At 36.5% G+C, this 22500-nt stretch overlaps 4 protein-coding genes across 6 annotated transcripts in view; 2 read left to right on the top strand and 2 right to left on the bottom strand.

Annotated features, from left to right (window-relative positions):
- The window catches only part of ucmaa (upper zone of growth plate and cartilage matrix associated a), a 4006-nt gene extending 1262 nt beyond the window's left edge, over nucleotides 1-2744 (top strand). Inside the window, exons 4-6 of one of the 2 annotated variants that reach the window (XR_014605768.1) lie at nucleotides 829-927; nucleotides 1632-2155; nucleotides 2334-2744. Coding sequence is in view for 1 of the 2 variants with exons in the window: in XM_084111290.1 (XP_083967416.1) it covers nucleotides 829-927; nucleotides 1632-1729 (197 nt within the window). In the remaining variant the exon portion in view is untranslated. Of the gene's footprint in view, nucleotides 1-828; nucleotides 928-1631 lie in introns of both variants that reach the window. The other variant, XM_084111290.1, reaches the window with a different exon arrangement.
- Nucleotides 2745-3026: 282 nt separating this feature from the next.
- Nucleotides 3027-12100, bottom strand: mcm10 (minichromosome maintenance 10 replication initiation factor). Its single transcript, XM_084111289.1, has 18 exons — nucleotides 11986-12100; nucleotides 11213-11449; nucleotides 10878-11123; nucleotides 10581-10764; nucleotides 9786-9951; nucleotides 9533-9700; nucleotides 7455-7571; nucleotides 7180-7373; nucleotides 7028-7098; nucleotides 6836-6949; nucleotides 6313-6430; nucleotides 5898-6126; nucleotides 4823-4955; nucleotides 4600-4736; nucleotides 4275-4388; nucleotides 3724-3869; nucleotides 3594-3636; nucleotides 3027-3373 (listed from the first exon to the last, which is right to left on the bottom strand). The coding sequence occupies exons 1-18, from the start codon at nucleotides 11990-11992 to the stop codon at nucleotides 3290-3292; spliced, it is 2508 nt and encodes an 835-aa protein (XP_083967415.1). The 5' UTR covers nucleotides 11993-12100; the 3' UTR covers nucleotides 3027-3289.
- An 845-nt stretch (nucleotides 12101-12945) lies between these two features.
- On the bottom strand, nucleotides 12946-16526 carry nudt5 (nudix (nucleoside diphosphate linked moiety X)-type motif 5). Of its 2 annotated transcripts, none has more exons than XM_084110935.1 (9): nucleotides 16376-16526; nucleotides 16169-16240; nucleotides 15986-16053; nucleotides 15554-15606; nucleotides 15364-15471; nucleotides 15171-15266; nucleotides 14981-15086; nucleotides 14730-14783; nucleotides 12946-13632 (listed from the first exon to the last, which is right to left on the bottom strand). In XM_084110935.1, the coding sequence occupies exons 2-8, from the start codon at nucleotides 16217-16219 to the stop codon at nucleotides 14750-14752; spliced, it is 516 nt and encodes a 171-aa protein (XP_083967061.1). In that variant the 5' UTR covers nucleotides 16220-16240; nucleotides 16376-16526; the 3' UTR covers nucleotides 12946-13632; nucleotides 14730-14749. The 2 variants fall into 2 exon arrangements, with proteins under 2 accessions (XP_083967061.1, XP_083967062.1); XM_084110936.1 differs by having other exon boundaries at nucleotides 12953-13632; nucleotides 14985-15086.
- A 192-nt stretch (nucleotides 16527-16718) lies between these two features.
- cdc123 (cell division cycle 123 homolog) lies at nucleotides 16719-21322 on the top strand. The gene is made up of 13 exons (XM_084110934.1): nucleotides 16719-16850; nucleotides 17377-17448; nucleotides 17531-17591; nucleotides 17672-17704; nucleotides 17789-17884; nucleotides 17964-18070; nucleotides 18408-18456; nucleotides 19204-19279; nucleotides 19393-19515; nucleotides 19603-19631; nucleotides 19877-20005; nucleotides 20131-20268; nucleotides 20936-21322. Exons 1-13 carry the CDS (start codon nucleotides 16777-16779, stop codon nucleotides 20987-20989), a joined length of 1041 nt encoding a protein of 346 aa, XP_083967060.1. The 5' UTR covers nucleotides 16719-16776; the 3' UTR covers nucleotides 20990-21322.
- The last annotated feature ends 1178 nt before the right edge of the window (nucleotides 21323-22500 follow it).

The following is a 22500-nucleotide window of genomic DNA, read 5'->3' as shown; positions in this document are numbered from 1 at the left end:
TTGAACAATGCAGCTTTGAGTCAAAAACTTTGAGAACCACTGGGCTAGAAGGACCAACCGGACAATATGGAGCTGTTCTCTCTCTCTCTCTCCCTCCCACACACACATACTGACACTCGCCCAAACGCCATCAGGCCGTCCCTTAACCTGCCAGCCTACGACTGCAGCCATGAAGGCATGGAAAAGTTTTACTGAAGTGTATTTCAGGTTGTCAGCAGTGTGTGTGTGATGGTGCAGGAGCAGACGCTGCAGGTTGGAGGAGTTAAAGCAGTTGGGGCTCGAGAGAGGAATGTGCAGACATGAGCTAAACTAACCTCCCTCACTATGGAGAAAGAGAGCGAAACCGAGATTATTTTTGGCACCCAATTTTGTTAATATCGGCAAACTGCTGTCAGCAGGTTAATGGGAATGTGTGTTACCCATAAACCTGTTTATACTGTAGTCTGGAGTTTTTGAGGATTTTGGGACGCCTCTAGAGAAGAGACTAAGATTTTTTTTTGTTGCTGCAGGATTGCAAGGATAGTGGATGCTTAACTGCTCAAGTATCCAAACGTTGCAAGAAAAAAAAAAAATGGGTTGAGCTTGTTTTATGGAAATCCAGAAGCATATTTACACTTTGCCTAGAGATGTATCAACATATATTTGGACATTTTGATATTATATGCATTGGCATGTCATTTCTGAACTCTAGCTTAGTCAATTCATGCACGTTTAAAATAATGCACATTCTGTTATATATATATATATATATATATATATATATGTGTGTGTGTGTGTGTGTGTGTGTGTGATTTCTATGCTGAAATATGTCTTTTCACTCACTTTTAGCGGAGCAAAGGGTGAAGCTGGCTGCAAATGAGCGGAGGAGGGAGCACTATGAGGAACAAAGCAACGAATACGAGAACTACTTAGAGGAGGAGCGCGATGGTGAGACTGATCTCCCTGTTTGATTATCTTGGCTTCCATAAAAGAGAAACATGCTGTGCAAAACCTTTACGGGATAAAGATTAATAAGAGGCTGATGACAGCAGTGGCTCTGAGCCTCTCACAAACCCTCTAACAGTGATTAGGAATATAATCCAGAACACTTGATTGGTGACATTAGATCCCAGAAGTAAACAGTAAATTTGGCACAGAAGATGACATTTAAATTGAACATTTTGATGTTCCAAGAACACGGACTAAGAAAAGATTAGTGATTTCAGTTTTTATTTAGCATGGAAACCCTATTTCTAAACAAAATATCACAGTTCGTACAGTTATTGTTTCTACATAATGAATATTGGTCACACTTTATTTTATGGTGACAGTTACATTGTAATAACTCAAATAAGTAGGCCTACTAAGTAATATTAATTACCTATGTATTTACGTTAGGGTTAGTTACTTGCAATTATACATAGTTTACTGTTATTACTATGGTAAGTACATGTAGTACACTACGTGTTACCTGAATATTATGAATTTTAATTTCTTTTTGATGATAATCATGGCTAAATACCACATTACTGCAGTATATTGGCGGAATCTCCCAGACTAAAATTATTTTAGACTTAATAAATTGTTACCTTTTAATATTTAAAATGGTCTTAGAGTCCCGTTCTAGCTGCTGTGTGTCTTTGTATCAACAGAACAGAATGAGCGGACCAGAGAGAAGAACGAACAGTGGAGAGAATTCAACTATGATGGGCAATACTCACGATACCCTCACCACCGCCCGTACGTCTGAGCACATGAAGGCCTCGAGAGTGGATCTTCTACTTTCATGACATTATATAACTATTATTCAACACATATAAGCACTTATAGATTTAAAGCTCTTAATACTGCGGAGCCCCTAGGAAGAAAAAATATGAAATGGGAGGGGAAATGATATGCCAATGCTTTTGTGTTCTCTTGCAAATGTTTTGCGTTCCCCCGAGAAATGTTGTGTTCGCTTGCATTTCCTTACAAAACTGTGTAGCACTGAACGCAAAGGTTTCGTGAGGGAACGCAAAGGTTTTGTTAGCGAACGCCTTTTCGTTAAACTTTTTTTTTGTTAGCGAAAGTTTCTCGGAAAGCAAATATTTTACGAGCGAATGCAGTTTCTTGGGGGAACGCACAAGTTTTGCGAACAAACGCAAAAGCTTTAAAATATATATTTTCCCACCACCATGTCCCTATAAAATGGAGCCCCTAAAGAAACAAAACTATGAGATGAGAGGAAAAATTGTTAATGCTTTTGCATTCTCTTGCAAATCTTCTCGGTGGAATACAAAACTTATTTTTTACATAACATTATAAATCAATATTATTATATTTTATCATATTTTTTCCTCCCATCACTTTGTTAGGGGCTCCATATAATACATGTATCATAAAAGGGGTTATGTGTATGAAAAGTGTTTTTTGTGAGTGTTATAATCACTTGTCTTGAATCAAAAATTCTCTTTATCGGACTCAAAACATTCATGATTAGTTTGTGATTTTAAGAGCGACTGCTTAATTCCTTCAGTAATTACATTCAGCCATCATCTGACCCATTTTCTTCTCATTTTCCACATTAGTGAGGATTTGATATAAAATGCAACAACCAGAATAAAAAAGGAACAGAAAAAGCCAATAAAAGTAAAATGTAAAAAAAACAAAAAACCTTGCCTTTATTGCAACATCTTGTAAAGTCATAAATATGGTAATGTAATATATATATATATAAAGAGCTCAGATTTGTGTATCTACAGATGGAATAAATATTCCAAGGCAGTATTTGCTGGCAGCGGAGTGACATTCCTGTGCTGAGAGCTTAGACAGATGGGGGAAAAAAAAGAGGGAGAAAGTAACAAGTAGAAAGAAAGATTTATCGGCCTTCCTGAGCCTTAGTGCCATTACCCAAATCTGACAGTAGAACGACTTCCTGCCACTCCTCCTGCTTTATGAAGAGCAGAGGGGTAATAAAGCTTTCAAATATCACTGCATGCTGTTCGACCAACAAGATTTAGCATGTGTGCCGTCGCCTCCAGTCAAATCAATATGAGAACGTTCACAAGTTCACTCAGTATCGTTTAATTCAGGTGTGCCACTTGACCGTTGATATTAAAGTTCAGAATTAAAATAACAGCATATATTTACATTTAAAAGGCTTGACAGCTTATCTTAAAACAACAAATATATAGACAACAGACAAACACTAGTAAAATCACATTTAACATTAAATGTAACGCTGATGCCCCTTCAGTCACACTTTCCGAGCATGAAGACGTGATCCGAACCTCCTCATCTGTGTGTGAGGCCGCGCACGGGACAGCTGACTCTACTTTAAACTGTTGAGGAATTTGGCCTGTTCCTCTCCACGTGGCAACAGTAGCTCCCCTCCAATTTTGGGTCCCTTTTTCTCCTGTGGAAGTGAAATACAGAGCGAGTTACGCACTTATATGATTGAATTGCTGAAGTACCCCTGAAAAATACAACCCAATTATAATTATTGATAAATACTGTGCACTTATAGAACATTAAATAACATTAATCTATTCTGTTGTAACTTGTTTCAAGCAATTAAAGAAAAAAAAAAAAAGAAAAAGTATAATAATAATAATAGTAAAGAATTGAAACTGTACCTTTAACATGCTGTCTCTCTCCCACTTGAAGAGGCCACAATGGCTAAAAGAGAAAAGTGAAATTTGAGTTATTAAAATGTCAGTATCTTATAAAATATAAAATGTGACCCATGAATAGTGCGTCACCCACCTGCAGGCTCCGTGTGGCATCCGTGCCAGGCAGATCTTTCTCTGCCCACAGGGGCATTTGAAGAAGCGCTTGACGGCGTCGTGCCAGTGGTAGTCATGCTTGTCTTCCACACAGCGGTCCGCTGGTTTAAAGTGGGTGTATTTACACTGCGGGCGAGAGGGCCTCATGAACTAAACCGCATAAACGGTCCGTGATTTACAGGTGTAATCAGACCGAAACCACGTAATGGTCTAATTAGCATCTTAAAAAGGTTTGTTTGCTTATTGTTCCTCTTAAACGACAGGGATTATGTCACAAATGATGTTCAAGATGGGTTCGTCATTAAGACTTGCTGTGAATAAATACTAATTTGCTACTAATGATGCAGGAGAAATCGCTCTGAATGAGACGGCAATAAATGTGTTATTATTCTACAGGGATTTAAGTGCACCTCTTAAAATTAAAAATGCATCCAGCGCTTTTTTGACCCTATTTCTCACCGGAAAAACAGAGTCATGTTATTTATGGCTTACTCCGCATACAGGACTGGTTGCTCTTTAGTTGCAACTTACGGTTTTGCAGGTGACAGCCCGACACTTCATCTCCCTGATATTCTTCATCTTCTCCTCCATCTTTTCTTTTTGCACCAGCGGCTCAAAATACTCCTGCATGGCCTGCTCCTCAATCTAGACGGATAACAATTAGTCACACATGCAAGAAAATTTCACCGGGGCATGACCTGAACAATCATTTCATATCACACATGTGGTGAAAACAAAACAAAAAACAAAGCAAATAAAGCCAGATCACGCCGAACGCTTCAAATCAACCACAAGCTCCGCCCACTATTGTGACATCACACATATCAAAGTATTGACATCTTATCAAAACACACACCTCTCCCATCATCCACGAGTTTGAGGACTTGGCATTGAGGATTCGCTGAAACTCCTCTGATTGGATGTACTCCAGCTGTTCCCGCCTCTTTTTCTGAGCTGGCTCCTCCTCCTCACCAACTGAATTTTCATCCGTTACTGCAGATAGATTTGTAGAAGAATAAGTGCCTTAGAGAAAAGCAAACAAGCAAACAGTCAATCATAAAACTCATGAATGTGTGTACCTGTAGGTGTGGAGAGATTACGCTCCACACGATCTGAGATGTCATCGCTGTTGGCTCGCTTGCGTTTTACAGCATTTGGGTCGTCTTTAACAATGACTGAACCTTTGGCTTGGAGTTTCCTCACTGCCGCCAACTAATAAACAGAAATAAATAAAAACAGCTATTATAAACTGATTTAAAGCAGTTGGAAAATCATCCTGAAAGCATCAAGGGTTTTGATCAAAGGCTGCAAGGGGGATCGCTGGCGGTCCGTGGAAAATTTGGGAGAATAAAAATAAATTAACTTAACAAATGTTACAGAATTACTGCTTTGAGGATGGAAATCACAAGATTAATCATAATAAAAAATGATAATAAAAATAATGATGCATTATTGATGCAATAATGAAAAAAAGATGCATTAGAGCATACTTTAAATTCTTATATCAATAAATAACAATAAGAAATGCAAATGTTTTTTTTAAACATACATTTTTAAATATGTATTAATAATTGAATAACTTAAATTAAGTCTTTCCCCCGAATTAACATTCTCTTGCAGTCCTATAGCTCGTCCTGGGTTTGACATTTCATTTGGTAACGTTAGGCAGTTTTGATTTACGTTTAATGTTTGATGATCACGTTATTTTATATGTGCCACTATATTGCTATATGTACCCGATTTTTCATTGTACCTGATTTTTTACAAATATCTTTTCATTTTTATTAATATATTATTATTAGTTATCACTCAATTAATAACAATTTAAGTTATTAAACTATTAAAAATGATAATGGTTTATTATGCTAACTTAATTTTAATTATTATTATTATAATTATTTCTAATTGTTATTAAAAATTAACTTAATAAATAAAAATCTCACATTCCTTGCAATAATCAAATAAAAATTGTATTTATATCAAATTCAACTGAAAATGTTTCTCTTCAGGTTTTGGCTTCAATAACAGATAGAAAAAAAGATGCACAGAAACACAACATTCTAGAATTAAAAAAATCCTTTAATAAATGATATGAGTATGTCATATGAGTATTTGTGATTTGTGATATGAGTATTTGTAAAAACAAATGAGTACCTTTGTGGCTGAGAGGCTCTTTGATGAAGGTGGAGACAGATCAAGAAGGATGTCCTCTCCTTCTGAAAAACCACGGCCCAGCGATGGAACAGCAGGACCTGAGAGACGGGACGCAGGGCCAGACGACCCTTTCGGGACCTCCGAGGCTGCTTTTGGGGAGAGCAGGGGACCCCTGCTTACACTGGGCCGTGAGGGGGCGACAGGACCCCCGCTGTTCTGACACAGCACCCTGGGTACAGGGAAAAAAATATTTATAGCACATCTACTGTAAGGACAGTTTAAGGGTCACAAGAGCACAACCAATCCAGAAACTCAATATGGAAGCACTAAATGTATCAGCTTTCAAATGTAATGCAAAACAAATACAATGAGTAGTTAAAGGAACTAACTAAAAATATGAAAAAACACCTCTCACCTCTTTTGAATCTCTTCTGCCCTCTTCTTTCGAGCAAGCATCCTCTGCTGGTGTTGTTCTTTCTGCTGTTTGAGAAGGTCAGATGCAGATATAGACTGAACTGAAGATCCGGTCACAGCTAAAAACAAAGGCAAATAAAAAAATAAGTCAAGTATTGAAATTTGCAAGCTATCCCAGTGACAAATGTGCTGGCTTTTGGTTTGTTTCATTGCATCCCAACTGTGGGGTGGCATTCAACAGACATCTGCTGGCCCAAAACAGTACTGCAGCATCAGAGAACATTCATAATTATTATTCATAGTGCAACTTGTCGCTCTCAAAATGCTTAAAATGCATGAAAACCAACAGTGTTTGAGGTCAAATCTGGCATGGTGGCCCTCGAGGTGCTTGGTTTAAAAACGCACAAGCGTAAATGAGATTTGAGAGTTGTTTTAGTCTGTTCCTCACACGTTACAGATTAAGAATGACAGTGAGTAAATGCACATAGAAGTTTAATTTGGGATGAACTATCCCTTTAAATTACCTGTACTTTTGGCCTGTCCTAAATGCCTCTTTATATTTAGTGCTCCAGGCGTCGGCATAGACATCAGGCCTTTGAAATCATCTGAACAGCCCAACACCTCGCCCGAATTCAGAGCTACCGGAACGAACGTGTGATTAGAAATCATGAATAAGCAAATTTTTTAAAAAAAAGTGTACTAAACAGAAAGTTTACCAAGTTTCTTAGTTGGAATGGATGCTAAAATAGACTGCATAGTGGGTTGTTTCTTTGGCTGTGGGGCAGACCTGTCAAAATAAAAGATTCATACGATAATTTTAGGGTTTGTGTGGATTTAGAAAGGTCATAAAAAGAGGCGGTGAACTCACGTCGAGGGCGCACAGGCGAGTGACGACATGCCCCCGTAGTGGAAGTTCGATTGGCACAGGCGCTCCTTCAAACTGCCCCGCCCCTTTCCTTTACCAGGGGCGGGGCTTGTGAAGCTGGACTGAAGCTCCGACCTCTTTGAGCTCATTTTCTTGTACTGGGCTTTAACATGGTACTGGCAGTACTGGCATTCAAACTGTTAAAGCAAACAGGAGTAATTAAATGTCTGATCGTGAAATATTTCAGGAGAGGAAGATGTTTGGACATGGAGACTTACCAAGTTGACTAGTTGAGTGCAAGAGTCCCCGTTCTTTTTTTTAGCTTTGCAGGTGCCGAAATCCATGGCTTCTCCCATTATAAGGACCTTCTGTGGGTGGTCCACTGTCAGGCTGAGCTGGAGAGAGACACGTACCACATGACTCATTCAAATTAACATTGTTCATAATCTGTTTTACTTCCAGAATCAGATATAATTTGGAAATAAATAGGGGTAATATACAAGAGTGCTATTTTAGTATTTAGGTAATGCGTTAGTATAGTATTATTACATACATTGTGATTTTATTCCATTTGTATTTTACTTCCATAATGTGACATTTTTGAGTGAAACAATATTTAGCAGGTAATAATGAGGGGTGGGACTTGATTTTATGCATCAAGATTTGATTGAATGGAAACATGAAGTTATTATTGGTTAATATTATTTTGGTTCCAGATGTTAAAGGGGCTATATGTAGAATTCAGAAACCCTTGTTATTAGCGACACTTATAATGATTTGATTGATTATAATGTATATTTGAGACTATAGAATGTATAGATCTGAGACTATAGTTTAAATTCATCCCTTTTCTTTGCATGGCATTCACATTACAGTACAGAATGGCTCTTTCAGCATTATCCTGAACATTGTATAAGCATTCATTTCATGTGTCATATGGCGCTTTTCCACTACACAGTACCAGCTCGCCTCGGCTCAGCTCGACTTGGCTCTGTTTGGTTTTCCACTGTGTAAAAGTTGTACCTGTACCTGCTTCCAGGTACTTTTTTTCGTACCACCTCCGGCGAGGTTCTAAGCGAGCTGAGGCGATACTAAAATGTGACGTGAAAACACGGCAGACTGCTGATTGGTCAGAGAGAATCGTCACTATTCACTGCGTCATCATTGCACGCGCCAGACGGAGTATCCTGAATAAAAAACAGCAAAAACAAAAACAAAAACATCCAAAAACAGCATACACTCGATTTACTCCATTGTCCTGTGTGTGTGTGGTAGCGGGTGTGTCTTGCGTAAAAGATTAATGCCTGGTTCAGATTACACGATTTTAGCCCGATTTTGGCACGATCCGTTTGACGTAGGGTGTCGTGGGGATTCGCAAACGACAACGGGCGTCGGGACGCAAGATTCGATCGTTTCATCTCGTATAGTGTGTCATAGTGGGCGACAACCTACGTCGCGTCTGCGATGCTTCACGACATCATGACATAAAGACTAGCATGTTTAATTTTTTAACGGTCCTCCACGACGACGGCGCGCGAGTGAGTGAGGGAGAGTGAGTGAGAGTGTGTGTTCACGAGTGAGTGTGTGTGACTGTGTGTGCACGAGAGTGAGTGTGTGAGTGAGAGAGCGCGTGTGTGTGTGTGTGTGTGAGAGAGAGAGATGCGTGTATGTGCGAGTGAGTGAGTGTGTGTGTGTGTGAGAGAGAGAAAGTGAGTGTGTGTGTGAGTGCATGTAGGTTATGTGAGTGAGCGTGTGTAGGCTATATGTGCGAGTGAATGAGTGTGTGAGACGGCTCGCGATGACTGGTCGGAAAACAACGTGTAGTCTGACATGTTTCTTGTCCACGACATGACAAGATTTTTAGGAGTCAAAATCGTGTAATCTGACACAGTGACTATCGTAACAGACAAAAAAATCGTGTAATCTGAACCAGGCATAAGTCACGGCAGTTTCCTGCGGCGTCGCTATGACGACCAGGTACTATTGTGGAGGTACTATCTGCAATGGAAAACGGAGCGAAAAGCGAGCCGAGCCGAGGCGAGTCGAGCTGGTACTGGTAATGGAAAAGCGCCAATAGAACGGAAGAGAGGCTCTTAGAAGCGTACAACTGCGTAAACGTCACATCCTTTTGATTTTCTCGGCTAAAACGTCCCGAGTCCATCACATAAAATTAGTCTACAGGCTTTCATGAACAACCTAGGAAGTCGGGGAAGGTCTCGCTTTCACACATTGGCAAAAAAAGAAAAGAAAAGAAAAAGTGATTAAAACATGAAAATTCGTACATACAGCCCCTTTAAAGATAGAAAAGATTTTTTTTTATTTTAAATATGATATTGAGGGCTTTATGTTCACAAACCTCATTGGAACCCTCTTTGTTCTTCATTGGGTTTGGATTGAGGATGCCAATCACTGTCCCAGTGTCAGTCTTCCACAGATCCGTGTGAACAGACCCAAACAGGAAGAGAGACACAATCACTTCCAGATTATGAAGGTCATTCAGCTTCCAAATGCTGAAGGTTTTCCCCTACAAAATACACAAGGGTATAATCAAACATACAAGATGTAATCCATTTACAAGAGTTCAGATCTCAGAAACACCGGGCTCTTACATTGTTTTTGCTCTGTGGGGTAATCTTATTTATCACCACTGCGAAAGTGACCCAGTCACTGTCCTCTAAATTGTCCCTGGCCAGTCGATCGGGCAACTGGGAGAGCTTGATCAGTTTGCGGGTGGACATTTTTTGCTCAATGTCTATGGAAGACAGACGTGGTTTCCTACAGAGAAAAAACAAACATTGTGCTTTTAATAGAAAATCTGAAATACATATTTATGTAAAATTAAGTTCAGATGGAATCAGGTTATATTATCCTCATTAAATTAACAACTTAATTGTATACGTAATAAAACCAATTAAAGCAACATTAAAAAGGCCATATTATGCCCTTTTTAAAGTCTTGATTTGGTTTTTGGGGTCTAGTAGAATATGTATTCATGCTTGAATGTTGAAAAAACATTATTTTACATTATTGCAGCACCTCTCTTTCTAGTCTGTCAGTAACACTCTGTTTAGTTCAGGTCTCTATGAAGCTCCTCCTTCAGAAAAGACCATTGGTTCAGCTGACCAATCAGAGCACAGTGTGTTGTGATTGCTTCAAGCGTGTTTTGGAAAACGAGTTTCAACACTACCAAAGCAACTCAACCAGGCCTCGTCCCTGTTTTTTTTTTTGCATATGCATTGAGTGAGAATTATTTAAATGAGGAATATTGTGACGTGTCCGTTCCCAGAAGAAAACTCAAGACTAAAATCGAGGCGTTTCAGGGAGTTCAGATATAGAGAAAAAATCCCTTTGGGGGGGATTTAGTCTTTAATCATTTCACCAAGCCAAAGTTATTGTACACTGACCTGAGTCTGAGACCTGAGAATTTCTCCACGGCAACCTCTTGATTGACAGATGGACGTGGTGTTGCTTGACGCACAGTGGGAGGAGTCTTGAGAGGGGGCGGTGACTTCAACGTACTGTCTCTCATTGGCTGAGATTGGCAGTTATTCATACTCTGGCCAATAGGAGTCTGCCTTTCCGAGGACGCTAATTTACAAAATAATTATTTTATTTAAAGCATATATGCTAATTCATATATTTCAAGCATTTCCATAATCCTTTTTGTAAGCAAAAAGAACCAAGAAACACTGGACTTGCACCTGCTTTGGGTGGATGGGCCGACCTCTGCTTGATCTTCTGTTTTGCTGTGACACCTGACGGAGGAGAGGCTCTGCTGTCCCGTCGTGTCGGTGGGGTCGTATTCAGACCCCCCTGAGGTGGTGTTAAGGGTTTGGTGCTCGCCTGTCTCTGGATGGACGGTTTGTTCTCAGGCTGTGTGGTTTTCTGTGAGGCCTCCAGCTGCTGCTGTAGCTTTTGCATCTTCTGCTGCATTAAATTCAGTTCAGCTGGAAGACAAATACAGTCATGATCATCACACGACAGTCCATGTATAACCTGTGCGTATCTAAACATGCCTAGAATAACTAGACATTACCCTCCAGATCTTCCTTCGACTTATTCAAGCCACTGCCCCCTTCAGCCGAGCTGGATTTCCCAGGTGCCACGTCTTCTTCCCCTTCCTCCTCCTCCGGTTCAATATATTGATGACCGTCATCATCCTCATCGAAGAGGTCGTCCAGATTGTCCGTGTCCTCTCCAGCAGCAGGAGTCTCCAGATTCTGGCCCTCGCTCTCCGCAAATAAAGACAGCAGCATGTCCAGATTCTCCTCCTCTGATGTCAGACACATGTAACAATTACATTGTACAGTATATTGCTCATTCATTAAATATAGCAGTTACAAAAAACATTATATGTTATATAAATACATCTACATTCAGTTACTACTAAAATTAATTCATATAACATTTTATAAGGATCATATATAATACATACATTCGATATAGAACAGGTTATTACACATTGATTAGATATAACAGATTAAAACTAATATAATATGACTGTCATGTGTAATACTCTTAAAATACTATATGAACACATGCACTACATATAAAAATATATGATCGAATAAAGGACATGAATATACTATGGCCAAAACAGTATTTCAAAAGAGCAACATCAGCATACAAAAGTTATAATAACATGCTAATGATATCATAATACATATCATAGAGTATTTAGTAAAAATCAGCCCAAGAAATTTCGGGAACCGGGAACTGCAGGAACATATCTCATCTAATTTAGGTATGGTTTATTCAACCAAGTAATAAACTGGCCAAACATTTGTACTAATATGCTGTCGGACATACCTGTCATTTTGATTCTGATCGCTTTTCCTTGCTTTGTGTTTAAATGAAAGTGATTTAACAACTCAGAGGATCAGAGGCAGCAGCTGTTGTTTCAATGTTGGCGCGAAAAATGTTTAATATTCAGGACCCCGGAACTACGTCACTGAGAGAACGTCGTGCCTGTCCATAACATAATAATAATAATAATAATACAAAAATAAGAATTAAATTGTTTTACAAAAGTATCACAATTTTACAAAAACGCCACAATAACCGTTTTTGTAAAAAACAACAACAAAAAAAAAAAACTGAAAAATACAATCAATCTAAATGTTTACTGTAGCGTCACGTGGTTATATTTATATGTCCATAACATAATAATATAACAAATTAAACTGTTTTACTAAAGCATCACAGTTTAGTAAAAACATCACAAAAACCCTACATGTTTTAAAAAAAAAAACGAAAAATACAATAAAACTAAATATTTACTGTAGCGCCACGTAGTGATATTTACATTTCCAGGTCTAGCTCAAAAAAAATAAATTTTTAAGCACGTTTAGTTTTCCGAGAATATTGGCTGGTATTGAGCTCTGTTCTTGGTAAAGGATTAAGTTTAGATTTCGAATTTGCTTTGATAGACTAAAAATATAAATGTAAAATCAAATTATAAATATTCCAATAAGTTATAATAATTGTATACATTTTTAATACATGAAACAGTTAATTGTTCATTTATAATTTACAATACAATATTAAATGGATTCCTTTATTCATTACAGTCATGTGAATTATAAATGTATATAAATACATAGGCAGTCAGTGTCAAGTTGTACGCCTGTGAACAATGTGCTATTGAACAATAAATTATGAGAGTCAGGTTTGATAAATTAATTTGAATTACACTCTGAGTAAATATGCAAGGAAGAATGATAGGAAAGAATAACAAATAAATAAGAGACATAAAACCACACACAAATGCAAAATCTAAACTGTTAAATTTATTAGATAAAAATGAATAGTTATTCGCGTACACAGCATTGTAAATGCATCTTCCAGAACAAACTGTGTTTTAGAACAATTTACAATCAATGCAGGCCTTTTAGACAATTGGATACACAATATATATGAACGTATATGAACACGTAGCTACAGTACAGTCAGTTTTATGCTAAAATTTGATTACAATACCAAGAACATTTCCTAATAAGGAGTCTTTCTATGACACTTACTGTATGGCCTATTAATATAACTTTATTATTTTGTTTTGTGCTTTTCTTTTGTTGTTACAGGGTGTACTGGGAAGAAAAAATGCACAGTTCTAGCTTTCAGAACTTTTAGTTAAATTTGGTCAAATCCTGTTTAATCATCTATTTAATCTTGAATTGTAAAACATTGCAAACACTGAATAATACTGTTAATACTGTAGTACTGTTAGTTAGTTTATAAGGAATGTTCAGGCAGCTGTGGTAAAACTCTTAAGGCTCAAGTACTAGTTGATTTCCTCACACAAGCTTTGACTGCTGTCGGCCTGTAGTGTGTTCCAGAGAGGAGACTCTCACTGCTTCAGCACAGGCAACTCTCTGGGTTTAAAGAAGGCCTGGGACATTCCCATAGCATAGATATACACCTTGGAGTCCACAATGATTTTCTCTTTTTGCAGTAACACTATTTAAAAAAAAGGAACAACATAAGGTTTAGTACGTCAAAGCAAAATCTAACAAATTGAGTGAAAAGCATACAAAATTAATACTGAATAAATAGGCAATTTACACCGGAGGTTGAAAGTTTGGAAGATATATATATATATATATATGATCATTCTATAAGAAGATTTCAGATGGCACTTAGAGGCTTTTGCATCTGAACTCTTCATATATATACATATATATATATATATATATATATATATATATATATATATATATATATATATATATATATATATATATAATTCTCTTATGCTTACCAAGGTTGAATTTATTTGATAAAAATACCATAAAATTATTGCATTTTAAATAACTGTTTTCTATTTGAATATATTTTAAAATGTAATTTATTCCTGTGATGGTAAAGCTGAGTTTTCAGCATCGCTACTCTTCAGTATCACATGATCCTTCAGAAATCATTCTATTGTGCTGATTTACTGCTCAAGAAACATTTATTGTTATTTTCAATGTTGAAAACCATTTTTACTGCTTAATATTTTTGTGGAAACCGTGATAAAAACAATTCAGGATTCTTTGATGAATATAGAGTTTAAAAGAACAGCATTTATTTGAAATATAAATCTTTTGTAACATCATAAATGTCTTTACTGGCACTTGAACCAATTTAATGCATCCTTGTTGAATATAATTTTTTTTTTAAAGATCGAGCTTAACCTAACCTTTTAAATGGTAGTTCATCACAGTTTACACAAACTATTAAGCAGCACAACTGTTTTCAACACTGATATTAATAGCAATAATAGTAATAAAAGCAAATCAGCATATTATAATGATTTCTGAAGGATCATGTGACACTGAAGACTGGAGTAATGATGCTGAGAATTTGGCCTTACAATCACAGGAATAAATTATATTTAAAAATACATTTAAATAGAAAACTGTTACTTTAAATTGTAATAATATTTCACAATATTATTGTTTTTACTGTAATTTTTTATGATTCTTCCTCAGCATAAGAGACTTGAGCTTGGACATAATGGACATAATTATAAACTAAAAACATATGCATTTCTCATCAGCAAGAAATCCACTCACCGTCGATTTTTTGCTGGAATTCATCCAAAGGTAGAAGAACAACCTCCACAAATTCTGAGACACAAAATACATTTTCAGAAAAAAATAAATAAAATAAAACATTATCAATAATGGTGACTTGTTTTTTACTGGAAAACAAATACATACCTCCATCACCTAGACATGCACAATGGAGAAAAAAAGAAAAGAATGAATAGATCTGCATTAATTTCAAACACACTATGTTTCAATGACAGGACATGATGCTTCACTCACCCAGCTGCTGAGTGGGGTTTATATTTTCACTGTCATCTCCGTTAATATGTACCATCACGATCTGTGTGGTGCAGTTAGACAAGCCCGGGTCTAAACATGTAACTGAAAGACAGAAAATGGGATGAGATATTAAAATACGTATAAGCATATTGTCAAGTATACACACACACACGACAGCAGTTGTACCTGGGGTGATGCCCACGACCTCCCCTTTGTAACCCGTTTCCTCCTTTAGTTCTCTCAAAGCAGCCGCTTCAGCAGTCTCATTGTCATCAATCAGACCTGAAATGTTCATACAGAGCGAATAATCAATGGTTATTTTATTTTATATAAACTATTATAGGCTGTACAAACCTAAAGCAGACTGGCATCATCAGACCTGCAGGAAACTCCAGTACGTTGCATCCCAAGGGTGGACGAAACTGCTTCACCATGACGACACAGTCTTTATGTAGGGTCCGCTTCAGGAGGGCTATGATTCCCACACCTTACAATATTTACAGAGCATTAAAGCATGAATAAAAGTTCCAAATGAAAGTGTGTGAGAGTGTCTGGAAGTGCGCACACACCATCAGCTTCAGTGTTGGCTACTCGGGTTGTTCTCTTCACGGTTTCCCATGTTCTGAGGGGACAAAGATCCACAAAAGATATTCCAGTTAAGTGTGTAGAAAGATAGCATCTGTTTGTCTGTCTGTCTATCTATCGGTCTATCGATATGTATGCATGTATGTATGTGTGTATCTGTCTGTCTGTACATTGATGTCTCTTTCTGTCTATCAATCCATTCGTCTGTCTATCTAGAAATTATTCTGAAAATATATATTAGGCTGTTTGACAGAATTAAACCAGATTATTCCAATTATTTATCTATCCAACTACTTAGCTATCTAACTAGAAATAACCAGTGAGAGTATCATCATCATGTCCACTCCACTCAGTCCAGAGGTCACACATCATTCACACACAGTCACACACAATCACACACAATCACAGATCAATACCTGGTGCTTCCAGAGGGATCCACATATGTGGTCTTCTCAAGCTTCACCCAGTTTCCACTTGCTATAAGCTAACAAGAGCATGTATTTTAGTGTTAAAGAGCACTTGGTAACAACATGTGGGTGTTTACATGATGGCAAAATGTAACATGTTTATTTTACTGTTCATTTAAGACAGACTCTTACCTCCTCTTTGGTTACATGAGGTTCAGTAGTGGCTTTCTTTGGAGAGCTCATCTTGTGTCTATTGTGTTAATTCTGCACGTGCAAAAGAAATTAAGTTACAGGACGCATGATGTTGTCATGATGATGACCATAGTCCATTCAACTAGTTAATACGCAAAAAGGTAACGAGAGATCTGTCTGAGTCGTTTGAATTAGCGGGGTACTTACCAGACAAATCCGAGAGAATGTCAAATAGACCACAGTGATCTGGCACTAGAAAGTATGGTGATGTTTAGCAGAGAATGTAGACGGGCTCTGTGTTTAGTTAGTTTTTTTTCATGTAGTCACGTGTTCAATGAACATCTGCCCACTTGTGTGCAGCTAAAACAGTTCCTCCTCTTGTACATTGCATCATGTTCTCGTTGTATACATTATGTTGTAAACATGACCGCTTAAATTCAAAAAGAAAAAATATGATTGAACCTAAAACGTCCTTAAAGTATTAAAAACACAGAATTGTTACAAAACAGAGCACAGTTATAAACCGGAACTGACTGTAGTAACGGGTTGTATAGTTATACCGGAATGTTTTTGAGGTTGCGCAGATTACCAGTGTAGTTTCAGGCAGCATGAAGAAGGAGCAGGTTGTAAACTGTCAGTTTTCTGTTTGGTATCCTTTATTCAAGAAACACACCATTAAGAGGTAAGCGAGTTATTTGCACAGTGGGGTAAATACTATATAATGATCGGGGCTCAGAAAGAGTCCAAACATCGAGCGTTGTAGTAAAAAGTACCATAGCAAATTATGGAAATGATGCAGCCATGGGCATTTATCATGCTACCATGTTTGTTTACGATAATTTGGATAGGCTACTTAGTACTGCCATGTTTAGTTTTTTTTATATAAGTACCATTGTATTCGAATATGAATATATATATTTAAAAAAATTACATTACTGTACTGTACTCTCTCTCACTATACATAAACACACACACACACACACATATATACTACTATACTACTACTATATATACTTAATTTACACACACACACACACACACACACATATATATATATATATATATATATATATATATAAAGTACTATAACAACAAAGCTTAAAATAATGATGGACCTTGGAGTTTATATGCTAATGTTTTTTTTTGTTTTTTTTTTTTATGTGCTGTTGTTATTAAGTATTTAGTGCTGGTTATTTTCTCTTTTCCAGCTTGATACTACCTATTCCTCAAAATGTAATCGATTACTTATTAGATGACGGGACACTTGTGGTTTCTGGCAGGTGAGAATTGGTATTGAACAAACAATTGAAACAGTTTCTGTTCTTGCCGGGTTATAGGATGTATTATTGTCTCTCTTTACAGTGAAAACAACAATTTGCAAACTCAGGCGAACAACAGTGACTCAGATGAGGAGGACATTCAGGTATGTGTGTGGCTGTGTGAAATACAAGCACGTTTAGATATCTCTTATACAACTCCTGATCTCGTGCTTTTGTTTTCCAGTGGACTGACGATGAAACTACAACAACAGTTACGGTGCGTCTCATTCCTCTCAGCCAGTCAAAGCTGAGCTGATCTGATATAGATGTGCAGGTACTAAACTGTGTGTATCTTCCACAGGCCCCAGAATTCCCAGAGTTCAATTTAAAGGTGCAGGAGGCAATAAATGTTCTGGGCGGATGCGTCTTCCCAAAACTGAACTGGAGCGCCCCTCGGGTGAGTAGATTTGACTCCCAATTGTATTTAATACATATGAACATATAATACTCACAGTACACTTCATCTTTCTTCTCAGGATGCTAACTGGATTGCCCTGAACAGTTCCTTGCAATGTCAGAGTTTAAGCGACATCTTCCTCCTCTTCAAAAGTTCAGATTTCATCACGCATGACCTCACACAGCCGTAAGTCTCTCTATTTCCCGGTTCCCATCAAGCTCTGTGTGATTTGATTTTTTCTTCGGTAACATTTTATTTTCAGTGTCCTTGTTACATATGTTACATGTACTTACCATAGTGATAACAGTAAATTATGCATAATTACATGCAACTAACCCTCAACCAAATCCTAATCCTACCCTAACCCTATAGTAAGTACATGTAGTTGCTTAATATTACTCAGTACTTAAACATATAATTACACTGTAACAATGACACCTTAAAATAAAGTGTAACCTTTTCTTCGTAAGAAATTCAAGAAAGCTGGTTGGTTGAAGTAATAATTTTGTACCTCCTTTGGCAGATTTCTCCATTGTAGTGATGATTCTCCAGACCCAACCATAAACTATGAGGTACAGAAAACACAATAAAGCAGTCAAGCATACTTTTTTCAATATGCACCATTCAGATATTTTTGTTCCATAGCACACCATTATATTATATTATATTATATTATATTATATTATATTAATATTATATTATATTATATTATATTATATTATATTATATTATATTATATTATATTATATTATATTATATTATTATTCAAAAGTTTGGGGCCAAACTTTTTTTTCTTCTTCTTTTTTATATATATAGTGATCAATACCTCAGCAAGGACATGTGAACATTATTAATAACAATAATTGTATTGTACAAGTTATTGTACAATGTTATTATTATTTTTAACAGCAAATCAGCATATTAGAATGTTGAAGGATCATGTGACACTGAAGACTGGAGTAATGATGCTGGAAAATCAGCTATACATCACTCAAATAAATTATATTTCATATTTCTATTATATTATATTATATTATATTTATATTAAAATAGAAGTAATATTAAATGTTTAGTAATATTTCACAATATTACTGTTTTTACTGTATTTTTCAAATAAATACATAAGAGACAAAAACATAAATCTTACCAACCCCAAACTTTTGAACATTACATTATATTGCATTATATTATATTATTTTAGATTAGATTAGATTTTATTATACCGCAGTGAAACCCGATGGATAACCCTTAAATATCTCTTCATTAAATAAATACTATTAAATAATAAATAGTTTCTGTGTGGGACTCATTTTGTGCAGTTGGTGTTGAGAAAATGGAGCGAGCTCATTCCAGGAGGAGAATTCCGGTGCTTTGTGAAAGAGAATAAACTAATTGGTATGAACATCCTGCATTTATTAAACTAATATGTGAATATTCTGTTTTAAATGTAATGATTTTAATTGAATGCATTGTAAAATGTAGCATGTGATCATGTGATGTTTTTTTAGCGATCTGTCAGAGAGATTACACACAACATTACCATCACATCGCCAAACAAGAGGCCAGCATCTCCTCATCTGTACTGGAATTCTTCAGAGACCATATCCAATACCAGTTCCCAGATGAGGACTGTAAGTGTATCAATGTGGAGGAGAAAATAATTGTCTTATTTTTTTAAAGTTATATATGTCCATAAACAATATTCTCTTTTCTTCCAGTTGTCCTGGATGTTTACAGAGACAGCTCAGTAAGGTTTTTATGAATGCAAATTTTACATTTAAATGTGTAATTTACTGTATAGCAATGTATGATTGTCCTCTGAAGTTTAGTTGTTCATCAGGATTTATCAAAATTCTAGTAGACCCTAAAAACAAAATCAAGACTTTGCATAAGGGGATAATATGGTCTCTTTAATGATTCGACTTGTGTATTTACAAGACTGCACAAACCTTAAATAAGCGCCTTCATATAAAAAAGTTTGTTTTTCTAAAGGGACGTGTATGGTTGATTGACTTCAACCCATTTGGGGATGTCACAGACTCTTTGCTTTTCACATGGGAGGAGCTAACATCTGGCAAAAATCTCTCAGCCAATCAGACGCAAGAGGACACAACACAGCAGGTAGTTTATACTTGAAAATGGTACCCATTATACATCAAACCCTGTTCAAATGTATTTCACTGGCAGTATTTTAAAAGACAAGTGTGCTGTGTTTTATTAATGGCATGCATACCGTATTTTATTAGGACGGACCTGCATTTCGATGCACCACCAGTGAGGTCACGGTGCAGCCCAGCCCATGTCTGTCCTACAGAATCCCACGAGACTTCCTGGACCTGACCACAGGGGAAGATGCCTATAAACTCATTGATTTTCTTAAGCTGGTGAGTTATAAAACACCGGCTTCATTTATGCATGAGAATATCAGCCGTATTCAGTAACCGAAGTGACTCACTTTAAAGTGCCTCTATTATGCTTTTTCAAATATTTCCTTTCATGCAGTGTGTAATATAGCTGTTTGTGAATGTAAAAGATCTGCAACGTTTCAAAGATCAAAGAGTATGATTAATAGAGTTATTGTCTCCCAAAAGAAAGAACCCATTCTGAACTGCCTGAAACGAGTCGTCAGTAATGTAATGTAGGTTCGTAACAAATTTGCATAATGCCAGACCACGAACAAGATTTCCATAATTTGTATCATTGCTGTAAGAGGCATTCCAGTCACAACAGACCGGGCCATCTGACCAATCAGAGCAGAGCAGGCTTTCAGAAAGGAGGAGTTTAGAAACGAAACGAATCCTTTATAGAACTGTTTCAGACACTGTGAGAAAAGATGCTGCAATGTATATTATGAGAAAATGTAAGTTTTTTTTTTTTTTTTACCTTGAATGCATGTAAACCTGTAGTAGATTTACCAAATTAGGAACCTATGAAATTGGATAAAAGGGGCACTTTAAATATCCAGAACTCAAAATTTTGACTTTGTGAATTTGGCTGATTCAGTATGTCTGATTTTACACTTGCATTTCTTTCCTTCCTCTGTAATTACAGAAGAGGGGGCAGCAGGAGGAGGAGTCTGATGCAGAAGGGGAGGGGCCTCAGTAATAAACAGGAAGTGCTGGGTATCAGTGCGGCTCTCCTGCAGTTTACTTCCAGCTCTGCTTGAATAGACCTGTCTGTATTTTCAAGTGAATTGGATGATTTTGATTGGCTACTTCAGGGTTAAAATTTTATTGAAGTAGGCCTACCAAATTTGTAGGAAGGTCTCATTACTGTATATAATGAGATGCTGACCCAGGAAGTCCCTGTCAAATGCTTAACAGGCTTCTGTATTGCAGAAGACATTTTTATGCTTTCTATCTGCAGTAGTGCTCGCACACATTACACATTCAAAGTGCAATAGTTTTAAAACTGTGTTATGAAGTAATAAAAATGTATAATAAAAAATAAAATAAAAAATGGTTTCTGTGTTAATGATACGTTAAAACCGAGATATTAACTATCTCCATAATGCGAACAAACTGGATTTTTGTTCTAGACTGATTTTTCGGCATCCACGTGGGGGCGCCAAATACCAGAGAACTTTGTGTGCAAGAATAATCTGTATTGAAAAGTAACTTTCGGTCCAACTTTTAATAGTTAGTAAGGTAGTTGTTAATTTTTGGTATTGTGTGGGATTAAAGGATGTAGAATATGGTCATGCAGAATAAGGCATGAATATGTGCTTTATAAGTACTAATAAACAGCCAATATCCTAGTAATATACAACATGCAAATAAGTAACCAGTTCACAGTGAAAATTGGACCCTGAACTAAAGTGTTACCAATTTTTTTAAGGTGTCCTTGTTACAGTGTATTTATATATTTAAGTACTGAATAGTATTACTTACATTAATAACGTAATTATAGGATTAGGGTTTGGTTTAGGGTTAGTTGCATGTAATACATAATGTACTGTATGTTGCATGTACTTACTGTAGTCATTACAGTGTTATCACTACAGTAAGTACGTCCAACATATGTAACTAGGACACTGTAAAATAAAATGTTGCCAAACTTTCTCTTAAATCTTACTTTAAGTACAAAATGAATCTAATTAATTCAGAGTTTCCATGGAAATATCAAGAAATTAGATTTCCAGGCCTTGTAATTTAATACAATCTTCCAATGGCATGGACATTTGTGTAGTGCAAAGATATTTTTCTAGTTCTGCTGTTTTCTGCTGGCACTAAAATATTTCATCAACTGTTTCGTACAGTTCTCGATATAATTATTATTAAATCCTTATCTAGTAATCATAAGCAATTGAAAAATTAATTGAAAAGACATCAAAAGGTTTTGGAACACTGTTAAAAACAGTCTTGAAAATGAATTATAGAAACACAATATTTGTTAACACTTGTTAATAAGGTTCTATACGTTAACATTGCTGAAGCTAACACAAAATAATAAACAAACCTGTTGTAGTGTGTGGGTTAATGTTAATGTATACATACTAATTAATTTTTAACATTAGTTCATCTACAGTAGTGGTTAGGGTTAGGAAAATTGACACCCTTTATTCAAATATCATAAAAATGTTAAGAGATTTTGTAAGCATATTGCATAATCGCGGT

The sequence above is a fragment of the Abramis brama genome (assembly GCF_963993115.1).
Source record: "Abramis brama genome assembly, chromosome: 4".
Taxonomy (NCBI): Eukaryota; Metazoa; Chordata; class Actinopteri; order Cypriniformes; family Leuciscidae; genus Abramis; species Abramis brama.
The sequence above is the reverse complement of the archived record's forward strand: the minus strand, read 5'-3'. Positions and strand labels throughout refer to the sequence as shown.

Bases quoted from the DNA above. Each gene is read 5' to 3' on its own strand.
- mcm10 (XM_084111289.1), bottom strand. The intron at 4,956-5,897 runs GTACTCATTTGT...TCTGTTTATTAG, and splicing joins AGAGCCTCTCAGCCACAAAG to TTGGCGGCAGTGAGGAAACT. The intron at 3,637-3,723 runs GTGGGTGACGCA...TTTCTCTTTTAG, and splicing joins ATGCCACACGGAGCCTGCAG to CCATTGTGGCCTCTTCAAGT.
- nudt5 (XM_084110936.1), bottom strand. From the start codon at position 16,219: ATGAGCTCTCCAAAGAAAGCCACTACTGAACCTCATGTAACCAAAGAG. The intron at 16,054-16,168 runs GTAAGAGTCTGT...TGCTCTTGTTAG, and splicing joins CTCATGTAACCAAAGAGGAG to CTTATAGCAAGTGGAAACTG. The intron at 15,087-15,170 runs GTACAACTGCTG...TCTGTCTTTCAG, and splicing joins GGTCGTGGGCATCACCCCAG to TTACATGTTTAGACCCGGGC.
- cdc123 (XM_084110934.1), top strand. From the start codon at position 16,777: ATGAAGAAGGAGCAGGTTGTAAACTGTCAGTTTTCTGTTTGGTATCCT. The intron at 17,449-17,530 runs GTGAGAATTGGT...CTCTCTTTACAG, and splicing joins ACACTTGTGGTTTCTGGCAG to TGAAAACAACAATTTGCAAA. The intron at 19,516-19,602 runs GTAAGTGTATCA...CTTTTCTTCCAG, and splicing joins CCAGTTCCCAGATGAGGACT to TTGTCCTGGATGTTTACAGA.